The sequence below is a fragment of the Catharus ustulatus genome, chromosome 10 (assembly GCF_009819885.2).
Source record: "Catharus ustulatus isolate bCatUst1 chromosome 10, bCatUst1.pri.v2, whole genome shotgun sequence".
In the NCBI taxonomy this organism is placed as follows: Eukaryota; Metazoa; Chordata; class Aves; order Passeriformes; family Turdidae; genus Catharus; species Catharus ustulatus.
Window position 1 is genome coordinate 11,693,088 of NC_046230.1, and position 18,516 is coordinate 11,711,603.

General features: G+C 40.0%; 1 protein-coding gene across 2 annotated transcripts in view; it reads right to left on the bottom strand.

Annotated features, from left to right (window-relative positions):
• Positions 1-8,667: 8,667 nt before the first annotated feature.
• SLC9A9 (solute carrier family 9 member A9) overlaps positions 8,668-18,516 on the bottom strand; it is a 187,193-nt gene continuing 177,344 nt past the window's right edge. For both annotated transcript variants that reach the window (XM_033069112.2, XM_033069113.2), the window contains 2 exons: positions 11,137-11,242; positions 8,668-10,625 (listed from right to left, as the gene is read on the bottom strand). In XM_033069112.2, coding sequence (XP_032925003.1) covers positions 10,404-10,625; positions 11,137-11,242 — 328 coding nt within the window. In that variant the 3' untranslated portion in view covers positions 8,668-10,403. The remainder of the gene's footprint in view (positions 10,626-11,136; positions 11,243-18,516) is intronic.

Below are 18,516 nucleotides of genomic sequence, written 5' to 3' on the forward strand. Positions count from 1 at the left end.
ATTCTTTACTAGCCTGTCACAGGCTGGAGCAGAGAGATACTTCTCCTTTCTTATCTGGGAGGCCCTGTGCATGTCCTGCATCCCCAGAGGGGCTGTGGGATGTAGTAGTTGGGCTGGAAGCAGCCTAAAAACACTGTTAGCTAAGGTTCAAAGAGACATGTTGGTGTTTTCATGATGGTTAATCCTAGGCAAGATAGAAATTTCTTCTATCTGAAATATTCCCTCTGCTTCTGTACTAGAATAAAAGCCTGGAATTTCTTGAGGACATAAACCATTATTGTTTCATAACTGGATTATCTGAAGGTTTGCTTGTGAATTTGGATATAGTATATGGGCAAATAACATCATGCTGTATTTTAATGCATACAATTAATAATAAATTTTATTATTGATTTTAACCGAAACAATCAAAATGATCAATGTTAGACTTCTGTTCCATGGAACATTTAATGAAATCAGCACAGTACTGTAAAGTCTTTGATTTTGATGCAAAGGTACTTTTTTGTTGCACAACATCTGAGTGGTATTTTTGGCTAGTTCTACAGTAAGTGCCCTGCAAAAACAAGAGATGAGTTAGTCAGAATTCCATAACCTATGAACAGCACTGCAGTGGAATAGCCAAGGTATGATTGTCCAAGAAAAAATAACTATAGAAAATGAACTATCAATGAATGCTGAGACCAGGCTTCTCTGACTTTGTCCTGCCAACTCTTGCACTGACTTTGCCAGTTTTGTGCACTGAGAGAAGAAAGAATATTCTCTGTAGAGGGGGACAAAAAGGACATGACAGATTGTGAGGGCAGGAGGGTTTATGGCTGCCTCCAGAGGGATGTTGCTTGCTGACCCTCCTCTTTGCACACACTGCATTTTCTGTGGGTCTTGAGGCAGATCTGGCCCTTCCAGAGGTGTCAGGCAGGAGAAGCAGCCTGTGCAGGGCAGTTTGGCATCTTCAGGGAAGCATCAGCATAACACTGACAGCACTGGGGATAGGTGCTGGGAATGAAGGACTCGTTTCTCCAGCCTTCAGGGGTGGTGGCTTCTTGTCAAACCAGTTTAGCTGGGAGTAAAGTGTGGGAATAGGAGTCCTTGCAGGAGGAGAGTGGGAAGGGTGTATTTCTGGTCTGCCCAGAATGGCTGCAGCCCATGCAGGTGTGGGCAGGCTCCTGCTTCCTTGGGAGCTCGTGGAGCATCCTTTGAGGGCTCCTTCACAGGAGTCTGCTTAGGGGAGCTCCAGTGCCCTGTCCCCAGCAGTTAGGCACCTGATACGGCACCTGATACCTATGTGTTTGCTGAGGCATCATTTGTCAAGTGGGTGGAAATGGGTTTTGAAAAGTCAGGGATAAGGGCTGGAAAGTGTGCTTTAAGGAAAGTAGATATTAATGGATTTTCTTCAGTGCAATGTGGTCTGAAAGGTGTTTAAAAATTGTAACTTAGCTTGCTATTTACTCAGAGGTTTTAATTTCTAAGTAATAAAAAAGTCTTTGTAATAACTGTGATGACAGGTGATGTGATTAGTGAAGTTGACCAGTTTAATTAGAAAATCTTTTAAATCATCTTTTTTCAAAGAGTTTGGGTCTCTACTTCACAGCATGAAGATGTATGATGAATTCATGTAAGCAAGAGAATTCATTCACTGTGGCAAAAAATGAAAGCATTAGAGCTTCAGTTCTCAATTTATGCCTGAAGGAGAAACCTCAGAAATGTTATGAATTGTTTTCCCTGTATGCAGTATATTTCTGTATAAACTGCAGAGCTCGTGTGTGTTTGTAGCTGCTTGTGAAGTGTATTTTCTTCATGTTTTCAGGATTTGGAAGAACAGATGGTGAAAGCTCTTCTAAATAAACAGTCCCAACCAGAGTTCTCTCCATGTGTAAATCCTGGCTGTTAAAACCACGAAGAATGCAGGAATTTCAGGCACTGGTTAATGATAACAGCCTCTCCCTTGCACTGTTGGGTCCTGAAGTGATACCTTTTGATACAGAAGTTTCAGAAAAAAATCCCCATCAGTAGGGCTGTCCTGAGCATGAGGCCAAATCACACAGAAGGCAAATGTGGGAGCAGCCAAGGGAAAATGAGCTGCAGCACACTGGGCTTTCACACAGATTGTGGCTCTGAGAGTTCAGGCAGACTGCTCCCCACCGCCTTGGCTCAGAGGCTGAACAAAAGGTGAGGTCATCACTGCTCAGGCTTAGCCTGGTCCACCCCAGGTAGCCTTCAGAAAAGAAAAAGGAAATAAAAAAAAAACCCCAAACCAAATCCAGCAGCAGTGGCCTGAAGGGGGTCAGTCCTGTTTCAGTTGCTAATTTATTCCTTACACAGAAGCTGAGTCACTCTGTGATAAAATCAGTTTCATTCCTGGAATAGAGAGCTTATTGTGCCAATTGAAATAACGTGTGTTTTATGCTGTATTTTTTGTCTTGGAGGCTCTACTGGGAGTAGTGTGTGTTTTGGCACTTCTTTGGGCTAATTTTAGTGCAACTTTAGGGCTGTAATAGGTTTCAGTGTGAGTTCTTGACTATTCATCACTTGCAAAAATTAGATTATTTAATAAGAAGCCCATGAATTTTAGAAGCTTAAGTTTAGACCCCTTCAAAAATTGTCTTTAACATGAAGCAAATCTTTGGACAGCCTTGGGCTTCTAAAACATGAATTTGGTAGTGAAGATGGATGGGGGGTTGTTACATGGTGCTCCAACCTTTCCTCGAGAGTGTTTCTGTAAGAAATGAAGGGGGAGTGGTAAAGGGGAGGCTGTACTCTGTGGGCAGCATCTGTGTCTTCCCTGCTCCAGTCCCCAAGGCTGGAGAAGTGTGATTTTATGGACTGTTTGCTGGCTCAGGTCACTCAGGTTGGTTAGGCAGATTCAGGGATACTGAAATAACTTTTTAAGAAATCAGAAGACACTGGCTGGTCTAGAAATAATCTGGAAAGTCCTAAAGGCAGAATTTTTTTTTTTGTAGTGATTTTCCTTACTTCCATTGCATGTTGTGTTGAGCATTTTTTTAATAACAAAAGGACCTAATGAAAATCTGAGGTGGTTCAGATAACACTCATGATATAACCATTTCTAAATCTTTTGGGGAGCCACATTAAGTAAATGAGCACTGACTATTTCTAAGGGTACCAGTGTATCTTTGCTTTTCTCTAATAAACTTCATTAACCAGGCTGTAAATAGTTTCAGCTCTCTGTAGAATAAACCAGATTTCCTCAGACCTGATTAAGTTGGGAGATAAACCAAGCTTACAAGTTTATTATTACTTCATGCAAATGCATTGAAACTTTGTTTTTGACTGTATATTTATCATACACACTGAATGTGTCACTACTTGTTCACTGAGGCTATTGCATGAGCAGAAAGGAATATTACAAATTACTTTTATAGTATGTACAGAAGGTGGAGATTTCTGTAAAATAGCCATAAGAGTTGTATTCCTTGTGACGTTCAGCTGGAATGCTTTTGGTTACAAACATGTGCCAGGAGTGCTCCTTAGGTGTGTGTGTGGTTTTTTAGGTGAACATTAATTTTTGGCATCTGTGGTTTACTGTTACCTTCCTGAGCACCTGAACTACACAAGAATTGGGGGATCTGGATCCGTGTGCCTGAAATTCTCTTCCAGTGCTTGAAAATTCCAGTTCAGGGATAACCATTGCAGTTTTCCTGTGATGCCCTGTCAGATGATGGCATATGGGGGAGCTCATGCAGAAGGGGAGGATGCTTGTTCTGAGCCAAGCATGGGGAGTTTGAGGGTTCCTAACAGATCTCCAAAACTGGCGTTTAGGTCTGCAAATATCAGGGGCTTGGTGGTTGTAGACAGATTCTTGCAGTAAACAAAACAGTTAACCAGTTAAGAAATAAAACAGTGTTTTCTGATTTTTTTTTTTTTTTTTTTTTTTAATGGGCCTGATGGTTCATTCAGCAGAAACTGGAGTACTTGTCTCAAGTGTCCACTTCACATTAGCTTTCATCAGAAAAGGTGCTCCAGTCACTTCTCTAATCAGCAGTGGCAGCAGTGCTCTCTGAGTACCAGAAGAAAAACGTGTCTGGACCACAAAAGAGCGGGAGAGCAGCACCACGTTCCCTGCTCTGCCAGCTGCAAACATCTGCTTGGTTTGCTGCAGTTAGATGTGAGCTGTCCCTCCTGCAGCTGCCCCAGGCTGGGGGGTATGTGCAGAGGGTGAGCAGAGAGGGTTTGGGTTTGGGGGGTGTTGGTGCCTGGGTGCCAGCCCCTCCCTGGAGCGGTGGGTGCCCGGGCTCTGGGGGACGTTCCCTTCCTCACTGTGAGATTGAACCATGCAGGCAGAGTGCTTCTATGGTGCTGCTGCCTGGCACTGAAAACTTTGTCATTCACTGAGAATTGTTCTGCAGCTTTTCATAAGGCTTTGTCCTCTTCTTGGTTCCTGTAGTTTAAAATACACGAGCTCTTTCCCTTAGCCTCAGCAGTGATAGAGAAGTGCTAAAGGATATTGCCGAGTGTTTGACCCCCTGATTTTGAGCACCATCACCACTTGGGGTAGAAGTTACGTAGTGCATGTGATCTTGTATCATATTAATTTCTTTTTGAAGAACTATTTAAAATTGTGCTGGATGTGGATATCATGGCGAGGGTGAATAGGACTTCATAATTTTGTTAGCTCAGGGGATGGGAAAAGCAAAGTTTTCATCTTAAAGGTAAACCAGAGAAGGTATAAGAGACAACTGGGTGAAGGAAATGAATAGCTGGTGAAGGAGGAAAGAGATGAAATAAGAGGACTGAAGAACTTGTATCTTCTGTCATTTTTTCCACCCTTCTGCAAATATAAGGCCTGTGTTGCTTTTATTGCTTTCCAACATTGCTGTTGGCAGATTAGTCTTTCAGCTTTGGTCCTTCTTCTTAATTTTCTTTAAATTTGGTCAATTTTTAGCTGGTAGCTGTTCCTGCCTTTAAGTCTGTGGATTGCCTAAGGTTTTCAATATAGTTGTATCAGGGGTATCTATGGCTCGTAAAGTTTTAGGAGTGTTCTTTGAGATAATCCTTAGTTTCTCACACTGCTTAATTTGGGTTTAGCCTGCAGTTGCTATGAATATCTTTCTGATTTTCTTCAATTTGAATCTACTTGGCACTGATTCTTTCCACCCTTGCTCCCCCTTTCTTTCCTTCATTTATTTGTGTCATTTTATCATTTATATTTTCATTTCCAGTCAGGCATGCATTGTAAAGTTACTTTACCTCTGGAATAAGAAATCTCATTCTGCTTATGGGATATTATCCTGTTTCAATTCACTTATATATAACTTGTCCTAGGCTTGCATGATGTCTAATATCATGGCATAAGATTATTTCTTTCAGTGTGTAGCTTGTTGGGTGTAAGACTCCATCTAGTCTCAGGTCCTTATTTAATAAAGTACCCATACTTCTTTAATGTCCATCTGCTTTTACTGTAGCACACCAGAAGCAGACAGCCTTGTGGTAAACAGTGATGTAGAACAGTAGCTGGAAAACACTCCTGGATATTCTTGACACTGCTTCCTGCAGCAGAATTTCAAGCTCTGCTGGGTCCTCAGAAGGATGATGTTAATTTGATGTGCTCAGATTTGGGAGCCTCTGAGGCCTGAAACAATATTTGTTCTTCCATGCTGCAGATATGATTTTTGTAGGGTAATAATGTTGACCAGTTACACTGAATTAGCTGGGGAAAATGTAGCTTCTGCTCTGACACTGGTGGGAAACAAAAGGTTTATTTGTAAGCAGAATCCTTCCTGTTGCAGGCTGAGCAGCAGAGCTTGTGCAGGCTCAGTGCCTCCCTGGGGAGGAGGGAAGGTGCCCAGGGCCAGGGTGGGCTGGTGGGGGAGGAAGCCAGTGTGGGAAGGCTGGAAGGGCTGGAATTCCAGTTTCCTAATTGGAAACATGAGGCCTGTGGGGTTTTTCTGGGAATTCCATGGAAGTAAGAGACTGTCTTGGCTGGTGGCTTTTCTAGCACTGCAGCTGTAGTGGGCCCATGCTGGTGGTGCCAAGGAGCAGAGCCCAGGCTGGACGTGGACACCTGACCCACCTTGGGGTAACTGCAGGAAAATCCCTTTTTCACAGAGGAAAGACAAACCTGGGCACCATGGGGCTGGCTGGCATTGTCTTGGTTTTTGAAGAATTAGTCTGCATTTTTGAACACGCTCCAGGATGTTCAGTAGGCAGTTTTAAGATGGGAAGTGTGGCTTGCACCACAAGGCTGTTGAAGGAGATATTCACCTGGCTGATGCCCATCACTGCCCCAGGCTGTCTTATTCTTTTATTATTGTTATTACTCTTGAAAGGCATGAATAGAGAGATAATTACTATATTCGCAAAGCTTTCTTTTGTACTGTTCAGAAACCTGCACTCTATGTAATCATGATGTAAAAAATGCATAGCTTACCAAGAGCAAAAACCCCCAAACACCAATAAAAATGTTGTTGTCTCACTCTCCTGAACAGTAATATCTACCACCAAAACTAATTGCTGAGCCCAAGGAAGGATGGGATTTCATGTTCTGAAAACAGATATTGGGACCACGACTGTGGCATAAATTAATATTTGCTTAGAAAATTTGGGTCAACTGGAGAATTTTCAAGTTCTGAAAGACAGTTTCTAAAATAAAATTTTACCAAGTCCTTTACAGTTGACTAAGCAGAACTCATGTCTTTTGGGATTATATTGCCAGAGATGAGCTTCCTTGTATTAAGTTATTTAATATTTCAGAACGGGTTTGCTTTCAGATGTCAATAAAGCCTGTTTTCCCCTTTGCCAGAAGGAAGTAGGAGTAAAACAATTTTGTCCTTAGAGGTATAGAATCACAAAATATGCTGAGTTGGAAGTAGTAGTTTCCAATCTCTGCAGTGACTTTCAGGATGTTGTCTTGGGTCTCTGAAGTCTATAGTTAATATTTGTATCCTAAGAATTCTCAATCTCTCTGAAAATGAAGAATTTCAAAAGCACACGAGTAATGCTCATGTGAACCTAAAATAGAGATCTGAATATTGCTGCATTTGTTGCTCCCAAATGTACACAGCACTCGGGGTGTTACAGGGCTCACGTTTCTTGATGGCTCATAGCAAAATGCAGAGAAATAAAGGCAAGAGAACAGCTCAGCAAGGCACTTGAATAAGGTGCTGGGTGAAAAGAGTGTGAACTGCTCTCAGGGCTTCAAGGCAATTAGTTTCCTGGCTGAAGTTACACACAGGGTTCATCACTTCGGAGAGAGCCCTTACGTTGTTACTATTGAAAAGTTTAAGCTTTTAACACAGCAACATGTTTACTTCCACTGACCCCTTTTTACAGTGAGGTTACCAAATAGTGCACTTTTTGCTGAGAGTTATCATAGTGATCTGATATTTTCAGTAGAGTGTCTTTTTGGACTGGCTCTGCTGTATAGCCAGAATTTGTTCCACTGCTTTCAAACTTAGCAAAACGCACTTCATAGTTATAGTTATGTCAGTTATTACTTTTGAAACATGGAAGGTTTAGCAGTATTCCAGATTTCCACCTTGTCCTACATTTTTGCCTTCATTCTGAATATGTAGTCATTATACTTTTGACAATATATATTACATTTCATTTTCCAAGCAGTGTTTTATTAGATTGTAGAATAGAAGGAATAGTTTCACATTTGTCATGAGTGACTTGCACATTCAAACACCATGTGATATTGAGTAGTTTAAATCTCCAGTGTATAAACTGTAAATTAATATTAAAGGCCTCTTTTAACATTCATTATTCTGTTTAAACAGTCATGCAGACTTGCTAGTTGACAGTAATTTTTTCTTGAATACAAATATGTCATTTGTTCTAATGTTGTTGTAACTCTCTTGAGCTGTCACAAAAAGAGTGTCTTGAAATAGGGAAATGGTGAGTGTAATGGACAATTGAGACTTTTATTGCCATTTAGTAGAAGCTTCAGGTTTGCTTGCAGCTCATATTGCTAATTTTCCTAAAAGCCAATGATACTTTGGTTGCTGAGAATGGTCCCAGATGATAAGTACCCTTCCTGCTGGAGCCACTGATTCAGCCTCTTTGGTAGTCTTAGCATAAAAATCTGACCTGTGAAGATGTGAAGTACAAGTCGTCTGTCATAAGGGATGACTTTCCTTACCAAGCATCCCTTTAAGGCATAGGGGCAGAACAGTGTGAAAAGTATTTGTTGCAGACTTTTTTATAAACAGAAAATTTCAGGCCCCAGAGCTCTCTATTTATCATTGTACAAATGTGAGAAAACTGGAGACAGGCACAATAAATAAATCAGTGAGCCCCTGTAAAGTATACTGCAGGATATATTTCAGAGTAGAATCTAAAGCAAAACTATTGAAGAGCTTGTCATTTCCAGTTCATGTTGCAGTTATGAAAAACAGCTTTGTGTCTTCATTATGCTACAGCACCTTATTGATTTCCAGTATAATCTAAGGATTGGAATCCAGGCTTCCCAAGAAACTCAGTAAGCCTGGTGACATGCCCTCAGTAATCCCAAAGACTGAAACCAGAAACTGGATACTGAAGTCAGGATGGTGTTAGCACCTAACCCAAGAGCTTCTGGCTGTGTTGCCATATCTTCACCTCTCTCCAGTGTCTCTGCCTGCTTCTCCTTCCTCTGCACTCTGCTGTCTCCAGTACTTGGCCACAAAATCTTCCCTGCTCACCCATTCTCCATCCCTTCTCCATCCCTTCTCCATCCCTTCTTCATCCCTTCTTGCAAGCTGCTGCACATCTTTTCCCAGCCCATGCAGCTAAACAAAGCAAAGCACAGAGCTGGAAATTCAATAGTTCTTAGGAGTTATTATTATGCCTGAATATTATTTGTTTTAAACCACGTGGGGATTAAGGCCCTTTGAAGATCCTTGATTGGAGTTTAGGACAAAATAAAATTCCAGCTTAAGCTTCTGATCTTTTGTAACAGCACATACAACTCCATTGTGTTCAGGTTTATGCTTAAAATGGCTGTTCCAGAGTCACATATAACCAGAAATTAATTACACTGGAAAATAATGACTAAACTTGATTATATTTGTATTTTAAGTTTTATTTGTGGTGAAATTAAGACCTGTTCAACTTTAGGACTATGGAGAGAGGCAGTTTGATTTTTATTTTTCTAGATCACAAATTTCTTCTTGCCCATTCCCTTTGTATACTAAGAATGATCTTCCTTAAAAACTCCTGATGTTTTGACTTTCTTAATAGGAACATCATCATGCACAGTTAGTTGAAACCTCTGCTGTGAGGAAAGGCACATGCTCTAACAACAGCAGCCTGGCTCTATCCCTGGTTTTGCACTGCTTAGCTGCTGTGTGCCAAAGCTGGTCTGTACTGATGCTTGACAGTGTGTGTCAGTCAGCTGTATGTGTGGCTGAGCAGCTATCCATTTACTGTGTTTATGCAGAGCAATGAACACTCTGATACTCCCTTTGTATCTAACCACCACAGTCCTCATTTCTAGCATAACACTGAGCACCCAGCATAAGTAGAGACAGACAAATTTATCTTTGGAGCAGGCAGTCTGAAGAGAACTATTTTGCAGAAATGTTTGATTCTATAAAACTCTTCTTAAACGGTTAAAAAAAGGAGAAACATTTGAGTTCTTAAATCACAGTATATGTTTAGAATGATCTTTCAAGACAAGAGAACTTCGCCCCCTGTTTAAGCTGTGTGTGTTGCCAAGGTGTAACAACAACAGCCCTGTGGAATACCTGCAGGTTTTAAGCAGCGGTTGTGCCCATTTGGTGCTGCCATGAAGGGTGTGTGTTGCTGATTTCATACACCTTGATGTCTCCTACTCTGTGGCAGCTAGTGAAACCCTCTGTGAACCAGGCTGTAAGGTGCATTTAGATAGCAAATATTTGGCTGGATGTCAGGCAAAATCTATGCTGTGAGCATGAAGGAGCTTTATTTATCAAGACTGAGGTTCTGCAATGCATGTTTTAAGCATTTTCAGATCACATACTCCTTGGACAAGGAATCTTCTGCTTCTTCTTTATAAATGTAATAGCTACTGAGTAGTTAGGTGTGAATCATGTCAGGACCAGCTGTAGAAAAAAGCTGTGAGCATGAATGTTAGGAAGCTATTTCTCTCTATTTCAACTTGCTGAAGACTCTAAATGATATTCAGAGGGTCTGTGTACATGTGAGTGGCACAGTACAGTCAAATCCTGCATTACTGTAATGGATTTCCAGTGGGCTGGTACTGCCCTATGTCTTCATACTAAAAACTGCTGCAGTTATAAAACCTGCATATGGTTGTAGATATACAGATATGATAGCAAACCCCTTTCCTGGGAGAACAAAGTATTTAGTTGCCGAAATCTGAATCTTCTTTGATTTTTTGTGCTTACTAAATTTTTTTGACCTCTTGATCACTTAACAGGATCTTTTGTTTCTTTTAGTCTTTCTTGTGATTAACATTACACTGCTCATGCCAATGAATTCTCCTGGGGTTGACCTGCAGAATGTTGAAGCTGGAGTTTGTATCCTCCTAATCCCAGGTCTCCTTCCTGAATATCTTCCTTGCCTGTAGCCTGGATGGAGCCTGTGCTGTCCTGTGCTGACACTGGTACGCGAGCAGATGATTCACAGTTTTCGGTCAGCTCATCGTTATTGATGATATAAACTGTGTCATCATCCTTCACTTGATCCTGTATTCAAACAAAGAAAAAGATCTGTGGAAGAGAGACTCTAGAAGGGAGATTTTTGTTAAAGCTTAAACGAACAACAACTCTGATGCAATTTCACTTTCATTTTATTTCATTACTTGCTTATTTTCTAAGGTATTAATTTACCATCTTGTTGATTAAAGCCAATACTTGCTTATCATATTCTGCTCTCAAGCAGTGTTGAGAAACATAACCTGCCCTTCAGATGTTTTAGATAATTTCAGTGCTTAAATATTGCTGGTGGGGGTGGGTAGCCAATACTTTCAGCATCTGGATGAATTATTTAGAATATATCACTCACACTTGAAGGTCATAGTGTTTAGTGGCCATTCATGAAAATTTACCTTGTTGTCTTCTTCACAACTGAAGAAATGGTATAATTCTTAGCATTGAAAGTAGAAAGTTTAAGAAAAGGGACTGTACTGAAGTGTTCAATCTAAAGTGGCAGTTTTGGCTAACACCTTGAACACAGTTAACCAAGCTGGGTACTTACCCCATAGGCACTGGGGCTGGTCAGGAGCCTGGCAACAGGATTGCACCACTCAGGTAAGGTTGATGTGAGAGGTGGCCCAGTGTGAGTTAAGAGAGGCTTTAGATATCTGTGAGGTTTGTTAAAGGATATTTGCAATAGAGATACTGGTGGGAAAATGCTGCTCTATTATACTAAGAAAATTCATTTTAAAGCACAAGAAAATCATCTAACTAAATGGAAATATAGAAAATATAATCTCTTTATCCCCCCCATAAAAAAACTTGCATACATTCACCTGTCATCAGTGTTAACTAACGTTTTTCAGTAATAGGAAACAAAAACAACCTAAAAACTCCCCTCAAACCCACACCATTTGATGCCCAAAACCTGTCTTGAATGGGTACCAGAATAGCTGATGGGAATGTCATGGGATACATAATATACATAATGCAGCAGGACTTGAAACATAAGAAGTGTGTACTAAATTGTCTCCTGATCAAATTGCATAAGAAATCACACTTAGAGCAAGACACAGAAGAGTAAACAGGACACTGAGAGCCCATTCTATTAGCTAATTTATATAAGAACAATAGCAAACGTTTTCTTAAACACATATATTTACATCTATTTACTTCATACTTCAACTCTTTGTATAAAATTATGAAAGTTGAGAACAGACCTTATGCTGTTGTCTTTCCAATCTTTTCATCCAGAAGTGCTTTATTGACATAAAAGAAAAACCTGCTCATCTTGAACAATTACATCATCTGAGTATCTGCCAATAACAGCTCTCCTGTGAGTCCTTCAAGCTGACTTATCTTCACTGCCACTTTTACTCACAAAGTAATTTTCAGTGTTCTTTGGGAAGATGATCTGCCAGCCCTTTTTGCTGCTTGGGAAAATTTACTTTATTCATTGGTCATCCCACTTGCTCTCCCCTGCTCCTTTCTTTTGCTTTCTTGCTTGTGCCACTTTCCCCAGTCTTTCTCCCTGCCTCCTTAAATGAGAAAGGAACAAATGTAACAGGAGTGATGCAGGTTCTGCAGCAGTATTGTAGAAATACTGAGGAAGGAACACTGAGTCCTGGGCCTATCCACACCAGTGCCTCCTTTTCCTTCCTTTTCTTTCCTTTTCCAGTCTTTCATTGTTGGCTGTTTATGGTATCACTGCTTTACACACAAAGTACAAATTCTTTATCCTGGAGAAATGTAAAACATGCTTCTGCTCTCAGTTAAAAACTGAAAGGCTAAATAACTTGCTGTGTGCTATGTGCTACAGAAATGGAAACTGTTCTATAGTGGTGTTTGTATGTGCACATTTTGTATTCCTTTTAAAAAGTTTAGCTTCATCTCTCAGAAGGCTGATTTCTTCATCCAAGGTCATATACTGAATTTGTGTGAAAAATTGAGTCTACTTTAGAAAAGATGGTGAGATCTTAATATAAATTCTTATCAGAACCGTGATCAAGGTGAGAATCTCATGAGATTTAACTGTGTAGGGAAAGTTTAGATTTGTCTCATTTCTGTTAGAGTAAAATCAAGCTAAGCAACCTTTTCTGATCCATTCCTGATTTTATCTGAAACCTCCAAACTGCCAGACTGTTGAGAGCTATTATTAAAAAGCAAAGTATGAAAGCCATTAATTAGAGTTGCTCTGTTTTCAGCACTTCAAAAAAACCTAATTAAAAGGCCAAAAATGGAAATACAAGTATAACCCTAGGTTTTTAATCTTTGGAAATATTTGTGTTGTTATTATAAACAACTTGAATTGTTTGAACTGAGTTGTCAGACTCAGCGTGAAAAATGCAGGCTTGTAAGGGAAGTTGCATTTGATTGTACTGGCTTCTGTCTGCTCTGTTCTTTCATTCTCTTCCAAGCAATTGAAGATGAGTATAACTCTACCTTTCTAAATCCAATGGTGTTTGAACTAGGCCTTACTTGTAAGCAGCCTTACAATTTCCTGATGAGCTTTTTTAAATCCCACTCTGTAAAAATGATTCCTGTTTTTGGCCATGCTTGCACAGAGCCTTGACCACACAGAGCACCAGGGGCTGTGTGCTGAGGCAGACAATCTACCCAGCCAGCACAGTAATCTTCAATCTCCTGAGCCACTGCCACTTTTAGCATAAACTTTTGTCTGGTGTGTTTAACTGGCTGGCGTTTTTGTATGTGGATATTCTGAAGTTGAGGGATTACTCCATTTTGCAACAGGTTCTCTAAATCCCCTTCATTTTGCATTTGCTCTGACACATTCATTGTGTGTTGTCTGTGCTTCTGCTCTGAAGCCTCTTGAGAAGCAGTTTAAAGTGAATGCAATTTTCTTGTGCTTGTTGTGTTGATTCTGTAATAAATTATTTATCTTTGTTCCTTATTTAACTAGTTATTATTCAGCCCACTCAAGGAACTTAAATTGCACTGGCCTATTTTTCATTGTTTTAATAACCTATGCCATAAATATTTCCTCTTTATAGTTGACACAGTTGCTTTATAGTATTACAGACATAATCACATCGTTTAGGGCAGCATAAAAGAGGAAGAAAAATCCATGTGCAGTGCTGGCATTTCAAAAGCATATCAGATGTGGGTCCTAGTGCATTTTGAGGCTGGCAAGAAGCCTTATCACACTCCAGCTGCTCTGGTTGCATCCCCAGTGAGATGTAATTTAAATAGTGTAATAGAAAAAGGTGGAGGTTGCACTAAGGCTCCTTTAAAAATGGGAAGATATGATGTGCAAACCTCTTGGCATAACTGGGAAATTGCAGTTAGACCAAATTCATGCCTGCCCAATTCAGGGGTAGGGAGAGGAGAGCAGGGCAGCTCTGCTGTGCACTTCAGCCCTGCCTGGGCAGCACAGCCCCCCTGCACATCTGTGCCATGCACCCTGTGCTAAGGAATGGCATTAATATCGGAAAGGTGGCAGCTTCTGAGATGTGAAACTGGATTAAGAATGCCAGTGTAGGCATGTGCATAGAATTCTAATCCGTATAATGCAGGAATGTTACCATGCCCTGACTTTATTATAAATACCCGTGTTCCCATTGATCTCCTGGCTCCTGCTCTCAGTTCACAAACCCAGAGATGTTTACCCTGGTTTGCTACCTTGCTGTTTGACCATCCCTTTGCCCAGGCAGTTTCAGTCTTGCCAGGCACAGTTCCTCTCTCTTTCTGTCTCACTGACACCAGGCTCAGTATCTAAATCTGTTTCCTTGGTCCTGGTTGAGCTTCTGTCTATTCTGAGTTTGATCTGATGTCCTCTTTGCTGTAAGTGAAATGTATTTAACAATAAACTCATGAGGATTGATCAGGAATCAAACCATGGAATTGTGACTTTTTTTTTTTAGTGTTGTCTTAAACAGCTATTATGGAAATCTTTCTCCTGTATAGCTCCTGCTTCACAAAGATACAGGTAATCTGAAAACATTTTTAAGTGAGAAGTCTCAGGTAAATCTGAGCAGAAACACTACTGCCATTAACCATATTGCAGAATGTTTAGGTTAGCTTTAGAAAAGCTGAAGATGTAGAAAATAGCTTTGACTTAACATTAGGATGAAAAATCAGAACCTAAAATTTTCTGTGGCCACACTTTGTTTAATTGATGTGTTCAGTCAAATTTTGTTGTTGGCAAAAATCACTATCTTTTTGATAAAATAGGATTAGCGTGTTTAGATAGGGAAAGATATTCTGGCAGAAATGTTGTGGCTGTTTAGACCTCTGGAGTCCACTTTCATTTTGTCAGAGGAGCAGATTGCTAGTCCAACTGTGCCTCTGCTATGAAAAATATCCTAGTAAGAGAGAAATAACTTGCTGGGGTGAGAGACCACCCCCCTGCCCTCCATAAACCAACCACAACATCAAAAAAATTCAAACCCAGACACCCCACCCACCCCCTTAACAAAGCAGCAGGTTTGGTCCCAGGTGGAAATACATGTGGCAGCTCAGTGAAGCTCTGCATTTGGCCTCATCACATAATGGGGGCTCTGTAACTGAAGGCAATCCCATCCTTCTCAAAGGAACATATGCTCACACTATATTTGCTATGAAAAAGCCCCAAAGTATAGGGATTCTTGTGATACTAATAAAAATTACATAGAAATTTTTTTTCAGAGGATGTTTTCTTAATCAGACTGCTGTAAGTGCACATTTTTTACATATGTTGTTTGATATTCTATTGCTAGGTGCTATATTTCTGCTGCAGGCATGCATCTCTAAAAGTTAATGTCAGCATTCCACAAATCCATGCTTTGGGCAATGTTTTTAAGATTTGTTGAGCTTTGCAGTGTTTTGTTTTAGCGTCTTTTTTGTGAGTATTTTAGATTCTCAAATTAGATTGTTTTTAATATTGCTTTTTGTTGTGTTTATGAGGAAATATAATTAGGAAAGGTATTGAAGGTATCACTTCTATTTTTTCAGTCTGTTTTCTGTAATAAGGAGAACTCAGATTTTCCTCTTTGTTAGAGTTCAGTTTGTGTGTGTTATTTTTTTATTGGATGATTTGGTATGAGTTACGATTCAGCCTAAAGAGCAAACATTTCCATTTTGGTGGTGTTTGAGTTGGGAGCAGGCAAACCATGAAACCTCTCTGGCTAGTTGTGCACGTGGCTGACTCCTGCCAACAGCTGAGTGAGATTACTGGGGGGCTGTGGAGCACAGCTTGTGTGCATGGCTGGGCTGGGGAGGCACAGAGACATCGCCGGCAGATTAAAATGCCCCAGAGGAGGAGAGGTGTTCCAGAGGGGGCTCTTGCAAGAGAGGATACTGCCCATGCTCTCATGTACCATGGAATTTGTAGAGGATGGGGAGTCATCAGTATAAACTGGTTGAAAAATTGGGCAATGGTTATGTTAGATTAAATTGTTAGAATAACAGATGTGTGTTAGAAAAGCCTGTGAGATCTATGGTGATTTAACATGTAAAGATAAGTTAATCTGCATGGTGGAGAAAGCTGAGGAGGAATCACTAAATCTGGTATATTTTAATCTTAACTTATAGCTGTTACTAGCAAATTCTGCTCTAGTTATTTATGCCTTTTAAAAATATTTTCAAGGAGTGGTTTAAAAAGCATTAAAAAGTCTGCTACTGCTGTAACTTAAAATCCTAAACAATTGAGAGTAAAAGGAATAATGCTCTGCAAAGCCAAATCATTAGTGTTTTTTTTTTTTTTTTTTTTTTTCTTTTTTAAGACATTCTTTATTTGTGTCTTTGCCTTTCTCATATCTGAAAGAAAGGGAGAGTAATGAAAATCGGTATTAATAAAATCTGATTCAATGTGTGTATTTACAGGAAAGTATGTCTGACTTGAATTCCAGATCCAGATGTAATGTCAGACCCCAAGAATTAACTCTGGCTTTTTTGCAGAGTAGGGCTAAAAATTTGCTGCTTTCAACTCTGAAATGGGAAGCATTGCAGAGATGTGGGCAAAATAGAGGAAGTTAGTGGAACTGATGTTAGTCACATCTTCTAATATATAAGTAGCTGCAGACTGAGAAGTGGCTTGTTCTCTTATATGTGCTGAGTAAAATGTCTGGGGTATTTGCAGACCAGTCTTAGTTGATAGCTCCCTGAGGCAGAGCAGAAAATGAAGACACATTATTCAAGTTATTTGAAGTCTATTATATCGTGAATGTAACGCCTCCATGTAAGTAAAAATCAGAGACCTAAATGGAAACCTGCTTATATAACTGATGAGTGGTAATGCAGATACTCTTGAAAATAGAAGGATAGAGCATGCAAAGGATGGAAGAATACTCATATAGGATTAAAAAAGAATGTAAGAAGAGACAAATTAACATTAGAAAGAGGTTTGGAAGATGCAGACTATGTGAGGCAGATAAAGAGAAGAAGAAAACCTTCTTTGCCATCAGTTGTACAGTAACAAGAAAATGACATTTCATCTGACAAAAAAACCAGCTATTGCCCCTCAAAATAGCCTCCCAACCCTCCCCAAACAAAGCAACCACTACCACCACCAAGATCAAAACCCCAAACCAATGAAAAATACCAATACAGCTAACTAAACAGCACCACCAGAGATGCAGGAGAGTCAGCTACACACAGCAATGGGTGTGGCTGCTGCATTAATCACATCAGTGTTCAGGACACGCATGGGACTCTTCTGAAAAGTGTGATTTTAAGTTGACATCATTGGTATCCCCTATTTCCAGACACTTTAGAGCAGGATATCAGCCAGACCTCTAACCTGCCAGCCTTACTTTTCATCAGCAGCGGGAAATGGCCAAATCAAAGACTGTTTAACTCCAGTACTGCAGGATAGGAGGAATTGGAATAAACTGAGATTAGGATGAGGTTCTTTGCCTTCATTGACTGTAAAACAGTCTAAACAATTAAATCAGACTTAGAAGTCTAACAATTGGGTATCTATTCAGAACATGAGAATATAGAATTCCTAAGGCAAAATATAAGAGATCAAACACTATGTCCTCCATACCAAGGGAACTAGGAGCATATAAAAGGCATCAATTTTTATAATTAAAAAATACTACATTAAATATAGCTAGAAGAAAAAAATGTAAAATCATGTAAATTTCTGTGTAATAAATATGGCACCAAACCCATGAATGAAGCAAAAACTTCAAAAATGTTAAGTTTGTGAAAACCTGAGTGAACATGGGATTCATAAAAAGAAATTTGACCTTGGAAAATTTAAAAGGATTTCCTGGCATGTTTTACAGCATAGAAATTTCTCAGGACATTCCAAAACTGCTCTGCCCGTAGCTTGGCAATAGGGTTTCTTTTCCTGCAGAAAAGGAACTTCAGCATATGGTACATTTAATATGATTACAGAACTGGAGGTACTCTTACAAATGGTGAGATAAATGATGGCATTAGAAAGGATGAACACTGTTGTGACCTGGCTGTGCACAGACCCTTAAAGCCTCAGAAAGTCTCTGGTGCCAGCTGCCTCAGGTGAGATCACTTTGAAGCTTTCCACTTGAAGTGCAGCCTTTGTATAAAGCACTTGAACTCTGGTGCTGGCAGAGGGAACTAATTTAGAAGCACAGGCAAGTTAGCAGGGGTTTCTGCACTCTGTGTGGAAGATTGTTTCATGAGATTGTCCTTGGCATCCCCATCTGGCAGAGAAGTATTCCAGAAAGCAGATGTGTGAGGAATGAGGGCTGGCAGTGGTTACAGCCCTTGCTAATGACAGTTTAATACCAGTGGCACCACAAATCTAACCATTTGCAGGATGCAGGGAGAATAAACCTTAAAAAGTAAATGCAGTGAAGTATAAGTACAAATTGTTTTTGTTCAAGTAAATTACTTCAATATCATAGAGGAGAACAGAGAAGGTCTGATTCAAATAAAGTGAAAGTTTTCATAAAACCTTCATCCATAAATTGCCGGGTAAAATGAATCTGCACCAAGATAGCTCCTGGGGACAGCA